General features: G+C 37.2%; 1 protein-coding gene across 7 annotated transcripts in view; it reads left to right on the top strand.

Moving 5' to 3' along the window:
• SLC10A7 (solute carrier family 10 member 7) overlaps nt 1–17,046 on the top strand; it is a 237,929-nt gene that overhangs the window by 21,901 nt on the left and 198,982 nt on the right. The window contains exon 5 of one of the 7 annotated variants that reach the window (XM_073232604.1): nt 13,559–14,236. The exons of the other annotated variants lie outside the window; for them this stretch is intronic. Coding sequence (XP_073088705.1) covers nt 13,559–13,672 — 114 coding nt within the window. The 3' untranslated portion in view covers nt 13,673–14,236. Of the gene's footprint in view, nt 1–13,558; nt 14,237–17,046 lie in introns of those variants that run through there. 7 annotated transcript variants of the gene reach the window in all.

Raw genomic sequence — 17,046 nt, forward strand, 5'->3', positions numbered from 1 at the left:
ATTGGCTTACAAAGTCTAGTTTGGTCATATCTTCTGAGTGAAATGAATAGACTATTTTATATTTACATCTGATTGTACAAGAAAATGATCTGTGAGTAAACATACATAATTTTAAGTCTATTTCTCTAAAATAATATATAAGGTATATTTTAAGGTAACTGCATATAGGCCTTTGCTAAACTAAATGAACGAAAGGGACTATTGCTCTTTTGCATAATATATTAGAAAAAAATCTAATCTAAGGATGGAAAGTGAATTTATTGGTGCATGAAAATGAAAAAGTCCGAAAGCTGAGTCTAATGTCAGGTTCCATTAGGTTAAGGCTTTGATTCTACTTCTCAGATTCTGTGCTCTGCCTTGCAGGGAACAGCTTTGTACCCTCGTGGTTCCAACATGGTAGGAAATATGCTGGGGCACATTTCCATGTTGCTCTGTCCCTTCAAACTGACTATTCTTCGCCGTGTTTATGTCATGTGAAAAAATTTCTTCCTTCCTGATTTTGTGTTATTAAACATTTTTACATTTAGTTTATGGCTCTCATGTATTTACCTATAGATCTTTAATATGTATACACATGTTTAGCAAATGCCCTCAGTATTAAGATGTGTGATCGTGTTGCATATTTGTATTTAATGATTTGGGGGATGTATGCAGGTACGATAGTGTCATTTGAAATGGTTCTTTTATTTTTATTTTGCAAAATTTTATACAACTTAAGAGGAAATTTTTTTCTGTTACACACCTTCCATTTTAAACACTTTTTCTATAAAACAATTGGTTGCCAAAAGGTTTTGTCATGGATTGAAAGTTATTGCATCCCTTAAACTCAGCTTTTAAACTTTGGTGAGAAATAGCCTTATTACTTCTTATTAAAGTTAAAAAACAATTTCTGTTTTTATAACTTAGGTTGTTTTGTTTCAGTGAGCCAGCTAGAATTTATAATAATATTTAGCAGCAGAAGGAATTCAAATGTATATACATAATGCATATATGCTGGAATGCTAGCATATCCTTTAGGTATTTATGTGAGACTATTTAAGGGTATAGCTGACTGACAGTCTTATTTTGTGGCTTTTAAATTTTAAACTACCATCTTTTAAATATTAGAAACATGTTGAGGTTCTTTTTTGTGAAGTTGTTTATTCATTCCAGTGTTTTAAATGCAACTTTTCAAAACTGCAAAATTGTAGGGTGTGCTGTTGACATGGTCTGATTGACGGTGATGGTATCCTTGTGTGTGTATGTGTTGCACACATGATTTTAGCTCCTTTTTTAAGTAATAGAAAAAGTAGTAAGACTTGTTGAACCCCAATTTCATTGCCAAATATAGGAAAGAAGGTAAATCACAATATTCTCAAATTTATTCTAACACACGAGACATAGGATACTTATTCTTTGTTTAAAATTGTATACATTTGCCCAGTTTAAATTTCTGTTCCAAACAGAAAATTCTGTGGTAAAAAGTACGACTTCTTCCCAAAAGTCTTAACAAAGGGTAACCTTATGGGATTTGCTAAAGGGAATCATTGTATTTAAATTCAAATAACTTCTGCTTTACAGGACTACTGCAATAGTTAGTAGTATAAAGGGCCCATATCACCAAATTATTGTATTCCCTTTTTAGTGTAGGAAAAACCGAAATGTTGCCCAAGTGTGTTCAGCCCCACTTCGTATGTGGGACACACAGAACTTAGTTTCCAGATCTGGACTATGTTTGCCTCTTGTAGGCATTAATGCTGGCCTACTCTTGGGTTAAGATGCTGTGCTTCTTTTAATGTAAACACATTTAGCTGGTATTTTAACTATACTTTACTTAGTAAGTTGGAGGATTTTAGAACCTTTGATAGTCATGTGGAATCCCAAGTGTATTTTAAAAACAACTTTTGATTTAAGGGATAGTAGAAAGGTAACAAGTTAAAAGTGTGTGTATTACTTGTGTTGTGTATAATTTCATCAATGGGGTTACTGCCCAAATCTCTTCAAAGAAAATCTAAGAACGTCTCCTGAGCCAAGAAAATTATTACATGTGGTGAACTCTATTAGTCTTAGACGAAGGTCATGGCAGTCAGAGTATATTTAAAAAAGGTTTTCTATCTGCTTGGAAAGCAAATGAAGTACTCATTACTAACTTTGAAATTATACTTATGAGAAGATTTTTGCTAGAGGTGAAAGATCAAGAGCATCACAGTCCAAATGGAGACAGAAAGTTCAATTTCTGGCTTATCAGGGAGGCATGAAACATTTCAGGGTTATTTTGCATTATCATTGGGGAGCTGATCTTGCTAATCCAGTGCATGAAGATAAGGTTCATTGAAACATTTATAAAGGCATTTAGAGTAGGTCTGATGAGTGGAGAGAGGACTTGAGGTGAGAAGGAAATCTGATCTGACAGTCATGGTCTCAGCCTTAGCCCTCACTGGCTTTCCAGTGCCTTGCCTTTTACTTCTGTTAAATGAAGGGGGTTACTTCTTTCGCTTGCAGTGGAAGCTAAATGGTTTCCAGGAGAAATCTTGTATCTGAAAAAAGACTAATAGCGTTGAGTTCCCTTGCAAGCTGGCATATGTGCTCTTCTTATCCTCCAGCCTTCTGCGCTTGCTGGGAAATAGTAACAGGCTTTCCTTTTTGGCAGATAGAGAACGGAAGTAACAGCAGCAGCAGCAAGAAATCCCATGTCCCTATTCTTCTTCTGTATCTACTTTTTAACTTTAGTCTTATCTGCTGGATTGAGTTAGCATTCTTAAGCAGCCCTACAGAGAGTTGACTGTTTTATTTTAAGCGGCCTTAAAACTTGTTTGAAACATTCCTAGATTTCCCAAGATTTTTATGTGTAACTTAGAATTCTCCCATTTAACCCCTTAATGCCTCTCCAATTGTCTCCCATTTCTACCACTCTAACCAAAAGGGTCCTCTTAATGGTCAGCAGTGATTTCAGTTCACCGAATGCAGTGGCCAATCCTCAGTTCTCACCCTCCACACTTTAACTGCAGCCTTGACACCATGGCTACTTGCCTCCAACTTTGTTCTGCTTCCCTGATACTCTTCTCTCCTAATTCTCTTCCCGCATCTCACATGCTGCCTTTCTTCTTGTCTGGTTCCTTTCCCATCCCAATAGGAGTGTCTTCGAGGGACCTGATCTTGAAACACCTTGCTTAGCATTTGCCAGGTTCCTGTTTTTGAGTCCTTCTCTTTATCGCTGAAGTCATTTGATCCTCACCTTTGGGTCCTGCTCTGCCTCAGACGTAAGGACCAGTCCAGTCCTGATCTTGGGTGAGAAGTATTTAAACAACACCAGCCTAACATGCAGTGGTGACATTCCGCTAGGCCACCTGACCTTCAGCAAAGGGTACACTTTGCTAAGGAATCAGAGCAGGTGTTTAACTCCTGCTTTTACCATTTCTCACCTAGTAGTCTGAGTCGTCACCAGGTAAGCCCTGGGTCACTCTGAGCCTTGGTTTCCTCATCCAAGGACCAATAATATTTTCATCCTTATTTCATAGAATTGCTTACAAGGATCTCATGAAAATTGTATGCAGAAGTACTTACAAAATGTGAGGGAACATATCAAGCAAGCGTCAGCATTATCATCATTGTAGAGGTTTGTCACTGATGAAATCACCTAGTTTTTTGAGTCATTATCATTGCTTTCTCAAGAATTTGATTTTCCAAGTTCACTCATTCACCCCATTCACCCAAAAATATAGGTTGAGTGCTTGCTATAGCTTGCTACGTATAGTACCTTAATAGAATTTTTAGTTTAGTAAGTGATATAAAACATAAACAGTACAGGCAGACCTCGGAGAATTTGTGGGTTCTGTTCTAGATCATTGCAGTAAAGCCAGTATCACAATAAAGTGAATGAAATGCATTTTTTGGTTTCCCAGTGCATATGCAAATTATGTTTACACTATACTGACTGTAGTCTATAAAGGGTACAATAGCAACACATCTAAAAAGCAATGTATATACCTTAATTTAAAAAGTACTTTATTGCTGAAAAAAGCTAACCATCGTCTGTGGTTTCCATGAGCTGTAATCTTTTTGCTGATGAAGGGTCTTACCTCCATGCTGATGGCTGCTTATTGATAGGGTGGTGGTTGCTGAAGGTTGGGCTGGCTGTGGCAATTTCTTGAAATCAGACAACAATGAAGTTTGCCACATCGATTAACTCTTCCTTTCATGAACAATTCCTCGGTAGCATGTGGTGTTGTTTGATTGCATTTTACCCACAGACAGCATTCAGAATTGGAGTCAATTCTCTCCAACCCTGGCACTGCCTTATCAACTAAAGCTGTAGCTTTATCAGCTATAACAGTTTCTAAATCCTTTGTTGACATTTTAGCAATCTCCACAGCATCTTCAGCAGGGGTGGATTTCAGCTCGAGAAATCACTTTCTTTGCTAACCCCTAAGAAGCAATTCCTCATTCTTTAAAGTTTTATCATGAGATTACAGCAATTCAGTCCCATGTCCAGGCTTCACTTTTAATTCTAGTTCTCTGGCTATTTCCACCACTTCTGTAGTTACTTCCTTCCCTGAAGTCTTGAACCCCCTCTAAGCTATCCATGAGGGTTAGAATTAACTTCTTCCAACTCCTTCTCATGTTGATATTTTGGCCTCTTCCCATGAATGATAAGGTTCTTAGTAGCATCTAGAATGGTGAATCATTTTCAGGTTTTCAGTTCACTTTGCCCAGATTCATCAGAGGAATCACTATGGCAGCTATAGCCTTATGAAATGTATTTCTCAAATAATAAGACTTGAAAGACTTGCTCCATGGACTACAGAATGGAGATAGTGTTAGCAGGCATGAAAACAACATTCATCTCTTTGTACATCTCCATCAGAGCTCTTGGGTGACCAGGTGCATTGTCAGTGAGTGGTAATATTTTGAAAAAAATCTTTTTTTCTAAAGAGTGGGTCTTAATACTGGGCATAAAATATTCAGTAAAGGCAGGTGGTGTTGTACAGCCTTTGTTGTTCCATTTATAGAGCACAGGCAGAGTAGTTTTTGCATGTTTCTTAAGGGCTCTACAATGTTTAGAATTTGTAGATGATTATTGGCTTTAACTTAAAGTCATCAGCTATGTTAGCTGCTAATAAAAGAGTTAGCCAGCAAGTTGAAGTCAGACCTTCAGAGTCAAACCTTTGAAGCTTTGAAGCCAAGCATTGACTTGTCCTCTCTAGCTATGCAAGTCCTAGATAGCCTCTTCTTCCAATAGAAGGCTGTTTATTTGACTTTGAAAATCAAGGTAGCTACCTTGATTCAGCTCCTCTGATCCTCTGGACAAACATTTTGGCCTTTGGTCTATTGTCAAGGGGATACCTGGTGCCCTATTACATGCAGACAGTTCCTTTGGTATTGGCCCTCAGATTATTTTGAGAACTTTGTGTTGCTGACAGATTTTTCTGCATCTTGTGGTTAGCGTTGACCAGTCTGCTCCTATAATAGAGAGATCTTCCTCCCCTGATATTTACCAGCTGAAGTCCTGCTCATCAGTCAAGTCAAATACCATCTCCCTCTCAAAAAGGCTTTGCAAATACCCAGTCAGAAAATCTTTTCTTCCTTCCATAGTAGCATACTTTTTTGTACATCTGTTCTGACACTTACCTGTAATCAGATATTTTGCATATATTTGGCTCTCTAGTCAATTTTTGAATTTCTTTGCAGGAACTACTTTTTTTTGTATCCCTTTAGTGAAATACTAGAGTATCCACAGTAAAAATGACAAAGGAGGATTTGGGGAAGCTATAGAATGACTCCAGTTTCCTTATAGTCATGTAGTGGGCTCCACAAAGTTGTTCAGAACAAAGGTGAAGTAATTTACACGGCAGTAATTTCTACAAGTGTATATTTTCAATCTCTCCTTCAAGAATCTTTTCATATATTTACGATGCCAGATAGAATTGAACAATGTTCTATCTAGCTTAGACTAATTTTTTCATTGATGCAAGTACATTTTAGATCCTGCCAAGAGAGTTTATTGTAGAAAGTGTTTCTTATTTAATGATCCTTCATGTATAGACTCTGAGGCATTATTATTACAGAGTGCTGGTCTAAGTCTAATTACTACATGAAGTTCATAGTGTCTTGAAAATGGTTTACTTTCTCAAATGGGCAGACCTTGATAGATTAATTCTGAAAAAGAGTCTGAGAAATCAACTCTACAAGCTAAAGCACATTTATATATTTATACGTATAGATCTTTTTTTAAGTGCCTCATGAGTTAGCCTATGAAAAACAGTTTTCGACTTTTGTAGCCTTCCTCATCAAAGACAATAGGGACTGAGAAGCCTTAGCTCTTACTTGAGTTTATGTTAAATGCTTGTCAAAATAAGCCTTCATAAATACTCACTGCATTTGTGAGCAATGGATTTGTTGGCATGCATTTTTTCTTTTTGTTCTTCCAAAGTTTGATATTTTCAGTTCCCCAGTCATTTTATTTATCAACTATTTTGCTATGTGTGTGCAAACTTGCCCTTAAAGGTGGGCTACATAATCATGTCTTCATATCTGCTAAGCTCAGGTGGTTTATAAAGAGAGACTAAATTCTGTTGGTGTGATATACTTATCTTTATGGAATTTTTGTTGGTGGAATTATGTAGTTTTATTTAAAACTTTATTTTCAAACTGTGTTTGAAATACTTCTGAGGGTTAAAAAAGAACCTTCTTTAAGAAAGCATCTGTGTATGGTTGATGAAGTTTTACAGTCCCACGCTCAATTCATTAGATATTGATTATCAATAGGGAAAGAGGAAAGAAATTGAGTTAGAAGTTAAATAAAATTTGCTAAATAAAGGAGACTTTCCTGGGTGGAAGAAGCCTAACCTCAGGTTTTACAGTCTCTTCATGGATATGAAGCGATGCTGACATTTTTCTTCACTTTCCTAATTTCTGACCTGGAAGGAAGAAAAGGACACAGCAGGACAATGGATTGACTCTGGACTGCCACAACACACAATTCCGGAAAGTGCTCTTAACTTTCGTGGGCAATTCCTCTGCACTAAGTGGGCTTAGCTAGCTGCCAAGCGGCACAGTAAGAGGTGACTGAAATCACAGTAAGCTCTTGCCATCCAAATAATGATAGCCAGTGCTTTTATAGTGCATGATTTGGGTCAATCTTTTGAGATAGGTATTATTATTATTCTTCCCATTTTGTAGATGAGAAAACTGACTCAAAAAGAGGTTAGGAAACTTTCCAGGGTTATATCACGCAAAAGAGGAAGAACCAGGATGTAAGCCAGGTGCTCTGCTTTCAGTGCCTATGTCCCCAAGCTTCCCTTTACTACCCGTCTCTCAGGTAACCCTGGAGGTAGGACAGATGGCACTAAAAGCTCTCAGTCCACACAGGGCTCAGTGCCCACACTACTGAGGGGAGAAAAATAAAGGTTGACCCATAAGTACACCAAAAAGCCAGTATTTAGGTGAAAAGTCATCACTAAGAAGTCGTGTACGTATTGATTTTCCTACTTGACTACAAGCTTCCCTTCAGGAAGCTTTCCCGCCTCTGTACCAGGGCCCTGTGGTACTTACCTATGAAATCACATGTGGCACAGAATATTGTACATGCCTCGTAGCTCACTGATGGCAGGGATTGTATATTCTTATCCACAGTTGTACTCTCTGTGTTCAGTGTAATATTTGGCATATATCAGGAGCACAGTAAATATATTTGAATAGATGAATATTCTTGAAGGAATTTATTTAAATTTAGCCCTCTCAGTGTCTCTCCATTGAAATATGTCTTATTAAAGCAGTAAATCACATCCAGTTTTTCTTTGTCTTATGGTAAGAAAACTTGTATAGAAAAATCAAGATATATGTTAACTGCCTCTTGTAATATTTTTACTTCTCTCAGTTATTCATACCTTTTCTGCTTTGCCTAAGCATCAGCAGCGATGGCCATTTCATGGTGTCAACCTCCAGAATGGCTGGCATAATGCCCAGAAGGAAATAAAAGACTTCTAATGCTTGGAAGGAAATAAAAGACTTTCATATGGCTGATCTGGCCTGGAAGAAATAATGGACTTCTATGCAGTTGATCCTTTATTTTCAAACCTATTAAGTGATGAAAAACACACACAGACATTTTAGCAGCTAAATGGGACCTTTGGTCTGTTTTCTTCCCTTTTTATAATTTTGGATGATCTTAAACTATCTACCCAAGTATCTCATGTGGGAAAAATGATTTTGCCATTAGAAACATTAGTACTTAATAAATATTTTTTTTGCATGAATGATGATGTATTTTCATTACTTCTCTATGGAAGTTTCCTTATATTTAGAACTAAAATATATGTGAGAATACTTTTTTTGGGTTATCTCCTATTGCAATAAATGCATTTTAAATTATTTTGTATATTTTATGAAACACTCTTAGCTGTATTTTCTAACTTTGTAACATTTGTATGATGTAGACGGAACTGATTATTTATCCTGATATTCATAGTTGCTCAAGTTAGGATTCAGCAGTGAGGTGACTTGACGAACGTTACAGCTGGGCGGTATAGACTCCTTCTCCAGGACACTTTTATCCCATTATACAGTATCTCAGGGAAAGACAACTCCAGAAATCAATCACATAGGAGGGAATACCTTCAGAGAGACGGCTTGAAATGTCTCTGAGAAATGAGTATCGGTGCACTATTAACTCAAGTTATTGAGCGCTTGCAATTTACAGAGCAAGGTGCTAGCATCTTGAGAAGTGGGGAGGTGATGATCTGCTTTCACAGAGACCGGCAATGAAATAGGGGAAATTGGCACGAGCACAAATAACAGGTGAGTGTGAATGAGCAAGTGGGGCAAGGAGGGGGCTGGAGCGATCCCTACAGCTTGAGCCAGGCCCAAGGGTCCCAGTTGGAAAGTTGGTTCCTGGAAGTGATAAGTTTCAGGTGTTCTCTTAGTGGTTGGGGCATTTTTCGAAAGGCCTCACCAGTGGAGTTAAGATAGCATATTGGTTGGAGGATCCAAGAGAGTGGATCTGATGGAAGGGGTGCTGTCCACCAGCCCTGGTCCAGTGGCCTGATCAATGCAGCATAGTTACCTGCATGTGGAGCACGAGTGCAGGCCGGCTGAGGAAGCAACTGCAGCGTGGTTGACAATTTGACCACAAAGGTTGCTTCCTTATAAAGTGAGTTGGTGGCAGAATTGTCATTTTGCCATGCCCCGTAAATATAAAATTGAAGGGAATAACCAAACATCTGGATGGTATGGGTGGGTCAGTGGCACAGGCTGGCTGAGCATGTGTGCCCAGAATCATGGCAGTTGCAGAGTTGAAGGAAAAGGTCACACTACTCCAGTCATAGGGAGAGTCTTCGTGTGCGTCTCAGCAACTTCCAGTCCCTGTGAGATGAAGAGGTGAAAGCAAAGCTTGGGTTTTCCTCTACAGTCAAACATAAGAGGTCTTTTGTCTTGAATATATTTTGGTACCACAGATCTACACAACTACCAGGAAGCCAGTCCCCCTAGGATCACAGCAGCAAATACATCCCTTTCTAGCAAATGTTATTACATATCTGAAACTGTAAGACACCATGTACATGTTTTTTTCTTTAAATGTTACTTATTTATTAAATAGAATAAATTAATTTTGATGTTAAAACCCCTATTAGTACATAACCACTTTCCCCCCTAAATCCATCCCACTGATTAGATTATATAAAACGTTTCCTGGCAATAGAAATGTTTAGTGTTGCCCTGTTAAACAACTAAGTTAACCTATGTGAACATACTTTGCAAATTACAAAACAAATAATTAAGTTACTGCTATTAGATGACTGGCTTTAAAAAATGTGTTGATTGAAAAGTCTATTGGATATAGTTAATTATTGATAAATTCATCAGTGCTCTTGACAGCTTATTTGAATGACCTACAGTTCCTAGTTAAGTGTTGAATTGTCTTACTGAGTGTTGTGTTATTACTTTGGGGGTTAGAAGTTAAATGTGCTATTTTCCATGTTGGTTTAGAAAACCATAGTTTTATCATGATACCTGAGTAAACCTTAGCGTTTTCTCTCTTCCTTGCCTCAACTGCTTCTCATGCTTCTTTTCACCTCAAAAGGCTGGGAAGAGAGGGCACTGTGATTGCTAGTCTACTTGATTTTTTTTGAAGCTTTTTCATTTTTTATCTTCATGTTCTTTACATCTATACTTTCATCTTCTGAGCTTTTCCCTTTCTTCTTCCTGCTGTTCCCCTCTTTTTTCTCTTATCATTGTCTCTATCTTTCTTTTCTGGTGAATTTTAATTCCTCCTCTAGCTAGGCCTTAACCAACCTAGACTCTTTAGTAGGTCCCTACATGGTCCCCTGGCACCTTTGTTTCTCATGGTCCTCCTTTTCTTCATCGTCATCTTGTCTTGGTGTGGTTTCTTCCCATGGGCATAACTGTTTTTTAGCCGCGAGTGGGACATCTTTTCAGGTTTCCAAATCCTGAACCTGGCCTTATAATGATGAAAATTCGTACTTTCCTAGCACTGTGTTGTCTCCCAGCAACGGTTAGGGTTGGTCAGTCTGCTCTGGCAGTAATAGTCTCTGAAGGTCTTTGAGGACAGGGGTTACCCTCACCAGCTCTGTGTATAGCAGGTGTTTGCAGGATCCATGGGACACCACGAGGCATTCTGCCTTCAGTACCAAGACATTAGGAAGCTTCTTCTAGAACGTGTGGCCCTGCTTTGCTGTGACCACAAGACCCAACCCAAAACTGGCTGCTATTGTCATGTACCTTTAGGCCTTTCTTCTAAGTGTCCACCTACTCTTTAAAGTGCTACTTCCAAAGTTTTCTCAAAATGACTCATTTGTTTGGATTTTACAGAAGTGTGCCCAGAAGGCAAGGAGATATATGACCAACTGAGAGGAACTTGGAATATAACTCTTAACTCCCTAGAATTTCCGGTTGACTTAAATCATTTGATCTCAAACTCCCTCCTGCATGATTCTGGACAAATAGTCCTCCATTTTATCTGGAAGATAGGACTTACAGGAATTGCTTTGGTTACCTTGATTTTCACTCTTTTGCTTCTTTTCTGACTATTTTTCTCCTCCAGTGGTAGCAGGGATGGGGATAGGGTCATGGAAAATGATTGACTTGAGTCCATACCTGAAGTTGCTTTCTGACATCCATTCCCCCTCATCTTTAGAACATAACCCCAGCTTTCAAATGGGCACACTGCCACCCAGGTAAATGACATATTTACTAAACATCCTGCTATTCTAGTGGCCACATAACTAAATTCTAGCCACAAAATGTAAGTGGGGGTATTTTAGAGCATATCAAAGACATCTCCTTAAAAATGGGTGGCGTAGCCTTCATTTTTCCTTCTTCCCTCTGCTTACTAGAATGTTGGTTTGATGACTAGAGCTTGAAGAACAATCTTAGGTCATGAGACAGACAGTCTACTAATGATAATGGAACAGTAAGAATAGGACTTGGGGTCCTTTCGACTATAGTGCTACCACGCCAGCCCTGTATCACCTACTTCTTGGCTTTTACATGAAAGAGAAATGAATATCTCTTTTCTATAAGCTACAATTATTTGGAGTATTTTTTTGTATGCAGCTAAACTCAATCATAATTAATATAAGAGTATAATTTTCAAATAATAGAAATATAAAGTATGCTTAACGCTGGAAATACACTGAATATAATTCAAAATAATATGATATTTAGAACATGAAGAGCTGAATTAACTCCTGGGTCTATTATAACTTAATATTATAAAAAAGCTCATTGGTTGCCTTGCATTTCTACCTCTTTGATTCTTTTGGCAATGCAGATTAATATTGAGGAACAGGTTTGTTACTTTGCATCAGTATTCCTAATGCTAATACAAAGCTCTAGACATCTAGGGAAACTTTTGGAAATACTCCTTCTGGAATCTATTTTGCTAATGTATTCTGGGACTGATTCTGTGGGGTTTTTTTTTTTCATTTCTTGAATGATGGTGGTAAGAATGTGTAAATTACAGTGTGATTGGTGATGCTTTATATATTTTTGGTCAAGGAGATATATTCAAAATAAAAGATCTCTGAATTTTCATTATCTTTGAGTTTTCATGTTGCTATTATGTATCTAATTTAAATCTTTTTTTAAATTGTAGTAAAATATACATAACATAAAATTTACCATTTTAACTATTTGTAAGTGTACAGTTCATTGGCATTAAGTACATTTACATTGCTATATAATCATCACCACCATCTATCCCCAGAACTTTCTCATCTTCCCAGAGTAAAATTTTATAGCCACTAAACAGTAACTCCCCATCCCTCCCCTTCCTCCAGCCCCTGGCAGCCAGCTTTCTTATTTTCTGTCTCTACAAATTTGACTACTCTAGAAACCTCATGGAAGTGGAATCATACAATATTTGTCTTTTTGAGACTAGCTTATTCCACACATAATTCTTTTGCTTTACATGGGAAAATATTTGATCATAAATTACTGCTTAAGGTTGTGTTTCTTACGTTCATCTTCTGAAGTTTTCATCTTCTGTAGTAATTATCATGGATATTAAAAGAGCAGATAGTGTGATAAAATAAGGTTTTGGAATCATGAACTTAAGAAATATAGTACAAGGTAGAAGTCACTATATAGTTATGTGTTTTTTTATCATAAAGCCAGTTGAAACATAAGAGTTTTAACAGATAGGAGATATGAGGTAATAATGAAAACATGAGGCATTTTAGCCAATCAGGTGAGTTTTCTGTCACCCTGTATAAGAATATAAATGTCACTTGTAGTATCATTTGATTTCCTATATTATCTGACTTTTTAGAAATAGATAAAATATGATTTTCAGATAAAGTATTAAAGTTCACAGGTTAAGCAGTGATCCCACTTGACTTATACTCTCTGTGTAACAACTGGTAAATTATTTTTTCTTTCTTAGAATGTATAGATTTTTGGGATTGAACAATAATCCCTAAAAAGGAATTAAGATGTCCATGATTATTTGTTGCCTTGGGGGAAATATTGATGATCTTTGTTACCTCAAAATTAACATTTTGTCATCGACCTGTTTTGTTTTGTTTTCTAAAGCTTGTATCATTTTTTTCTGCTTCCTCTTGGTTTCTGCAAAAGCACTTTATGCAAGTACACTTTACTGAAACCTTTGTGGTAGATTGGTAGCTAAGAGTCTTTCAAAAAAATCTGTTGAAAGAAGAAACATGATAGAGAGTTGGCATGATAGGAGGTATACAACTGTATTTGCAAATCTTAGGCATTATACCACAATTTGGGTGTAACTCTTCAGCTGACAATTAAAATCTTTGTTTTATCAGTCATCACCCAACCCTAACAAATGGGTGAGGCGTTTATCTGATTTGTATTTTCCCCCACAACTTTCTCCCTCACATTGTAATATTCTATGATTAGTATTCAGTGAGTTCTTAAAGATGATTGATGGGCCTCAAAGATATACTATACACATCTTATTTTCATTATGCTAGAGCAAAACCACAGCGCAGAAGAGCTCCTAAGACTCCAGTAGAAATTTGAAGACAATTTTGATGCTCTTGTCCACTCAAAAATAAATCTGCTAATACTGTAATGTTTTTTCCCTTGCCAGGACTCTCCTTGCCTGGTGTCATTTCTTGAGCTCTCCTGGGAGGAGATTAGTCTAAAACAACAAAGTAGCCAGATGTCTGGTTCTGACAGAGTCCCAGAGGCCAGGCTACGGTAGGCAACAGAAACCACGTGGGGCTGAAGATCAAAGATACCTGAGAATTACTTATGGGCACATAGTATGTGTCATTCCCATTATTAACAGTCTGAGAAAATTTGTTTCTCTGATTAACCCTTTTGTTGGAGTAACCTTAAATTTTAGTGAATATATTTCTTTTTTTGATATATTTTCTTTTGTATAGTTTTGAGAAGTGCACACACCACAAAAGAGAAATGAAAAGGAACTCATGTGCTTAATTGAAATCTCTCAGCTGTTATTCTGATCCTACATAGATATGCTATCCAGGGTGTAATCATTTGTCATGAAATAAGTGGGCATCATGGTTCCAAGTTAAAATTACAAATTATTCGTCAGCAACTGCATGTTTTATATGTATGAAGAGCTGTTCTTAAAGCCCCAATCCTTACTTTTAAAGTAGTATTATTTCAACTTTTAACTGCTTTAGAATGGGGATTTTTTTTTAGATCACAGCTTCCTGGTCTTAAAATGAATTCAGAATAAATCCCAGTGGTGGGAAACCTGTACCTTATTAATAGTTGACCCCTTTCTTGTCACATTGGTATTATAATGAAATGCTAATTAAAAATCCTTGTTGTTCTTTACCTGTTTGCTTTATAGGTATAATTTTACATTGTCTAGACATTTACAAATTTGGAAGATATGGATACATTTGCTAGTTTGAGTTAGTCTTAATCCTAATGTTCTAAAAGCTTTTAGGTATTTTAGGTATTTATTCCAAGGGATGGGTAAAAATCTAATTAACAAGTTCCAATGTCTTAGCCTCTAGATGAGTGTATCGAAAGACAGAACAAAAGGTTTTGGTTGGCCTGGCCACTTGTTTTTGTTTCTGCTCAACATCATCATGTAACAACAAAATCGTGTAAAAGCCTTATTCCTGCTTTCCTTGAGATATAATCATAAACCATTGTTATCAAGAGCCAGCTTTCACGCTTTTAAGTGCTACAACACATTCTTTAACATCTAGTAATATAAACTTGGCATAAAAGCTGTAAAAATGTCTTTAAACCTAATTGAAGATATGTGTCAGCAATATAGTGCAGAGATTTCATGTTCTTTGTGCGGTGGTCAAGGCTTCCTTTAACTCCTTGAGGAAAATGAAGCTCCTAGGAGCAGTTTATAAGGATTAATTGATTTATCTCTTTGTTTCTAGATTTAAGTATTGAAGCAAGGGTAAAATTGGCTTCTTGCACAAAGAACTGGAGAGGCAACTGTTATTTATTTTTTTCAGAGCCGAATTTGTTGTTACCTCAGTGACAAAGGGTGATGTGTGTTTTCACTCTTTACACCTGTGTTTCCCTTACTGGCTAGCCCCTTGTGAGCAATGCCATTGGCTTTCACCAAAGAGTCTGGTTATCTGTTTTCCTATTCTGAATGCAAGTTGAGTTAGTTATGATCACTGTACCATAAATATTTCTAAGCCCCGGTTAATGGCTTATTTTAAGCAGGTAATATTCAGGGTAACAAAACACCTCCCAGCACCACAATATTATTGTTAAACACCAATGAAGCGGGTAATATAGCGAGAAATGATCTAAGGGAATGAGAGCCCACTGTCCCTGTGGTCCCGTGGTAGAAGCATTCCACTCCGTGGTGGTTCAGGGGATTCCCCTTCCTCCCTCACCCCCGAGACACATATGCTCGTGTACACAACACACCCACACATTTAAAATAGGGATTTGCTAAGGAGAAGACCAAAAGACAACTCCTCTTTTTAGTTTTCAGAAGCTGTCAGTGTTTTAGGCCACTAACCTATTAATGTATTCATCTTGAGTTGCTTCATTGGCTGTCGGTGCTCCATTGCTCACCCACCAAACCCTCCCCTTCTCCTCCTTCTCCCCCTTCCATCTACCTTATGAACCATTACTGTGTGTACTCTGTTTATGGGGTACCTCTCCCATAACACTGTGTACAGAAAGGTGCTTAATTATGACTAAAAAAATTTAAGGTTAAGAGTATTAGTTTTCTTGTTCTTGCTTCTTATTTATTCATTCTACTGTCCTTCCTTATCCATAGATTTCTTTTTATATTAGCTCTTCCTCTACCCTGTCATATTTTCTCTTTTTCTTCATCTTGTAGTACTTGATTATGTTTCGTCATTCTGTCTGTAACTTTCTAGGACAGGTTCTGGTTCAAAATAAGAGATAAGTTGCAAAACAGGCAGTTAAGATCTCTTTTAAACTTTTTTCAGTAACTTAATGCATAGCGACTTAGTACTTGAGTTAGTACTGAGGTAGGAATCTATAAACTTTCTATGACAGGACTATGTACTAAATAAAAATGCTTGCAAAGAAATTAAATTGGCTTTGTTAGAATGTGATGATTCAATATGTATTTTAATTTCCCTTAATTTTAAAAGGTTTGAAAGTAAGAGTACAATCTTAAACTTTTCCTTGTGATCTATGATGGTCTGAAATATCTTAAGAGCTACTTATTTACTTACCTTTTTACTTGTTTGCTAAATTTCTTTAGTTTTTTTTTTTTTGAGAGGGCATCTCTCATATTTATTGATCAAATGGTTGTTAACAACAATAAAATTCTGTAAAGGGGAGTCAATGCTCAATGCACAATCATTAATCCACCCCAAGCCTAATTCTCGTCAGTCTCCAATCTTCTGAAGCATAACGAACAAGTTCTTACATGGTGAACAAATTCTTACATAGTGAATAAGTTCTTACATGGTGAACCATACACGGGCATTCATCACGGAAACTTTCGGTTTTGATCACGCATTATGAACTATAAACAATCAGGTCAAATATGAATATTCGTTTGATTTTTATACTTGATTTATATGTGGATCCCACATTTCTTCCTTTATTATTTTTATTTTTAATAAAATGCTGAAGTGGTAGGTAGATGCAAGATAAAGGTAGAAAACATAGTTTAGTGTTGTAAGAGAGCAAATGTAGATGATCAGGTGTGTGCCTGTAGACTATGTGTTAATCCAAGCTAGACAAGGGCATAAAACATCCATAGATGCAGAAGATTTTTCTCAAAACAGGGGGGGGTGAGGTTCTAAGCCTCACCACTCTTGATCCCCAATTTCTCACCTGATGGCTCCCCTGCGACTGTGCCTGTCTTAGGTTGTTCCTCCCTTGAGGAATCTTACCCGTCTCTGGCTAACCAGTCATCTTCTGGGGCCATACAGGGAGATGTAAAGTTGGTAAGTGAGAGAGAAGCCATATTGTTTGAAAAGGTTAGCTTTTTACTTCTTTGCAGATTTATGCCCTGTGGCTTCTATGCCCAGCATTTGTCTTGAGGTATCTTTACCACTTGGAGGAATTATGATACTCCGTAAATTCGATATGAGGCACGAATTCTATTTAAGGGTTGTAATTAGGAAGGAAGAA

The sequence above is a fragment of the Manis javanica genome, chromosome 3 (assembly GCF_040802235.1).
Source record: "Manis javanica isolate MJ-LG chromosome 3, MJ_LKY, whole genome shotgun sequence".
Taxonomy (NCBI): Eukaryota; Metazoa; Chordata; class Mammalia; order Pholidota; family Manidae; genus Manis; species Manis javanica.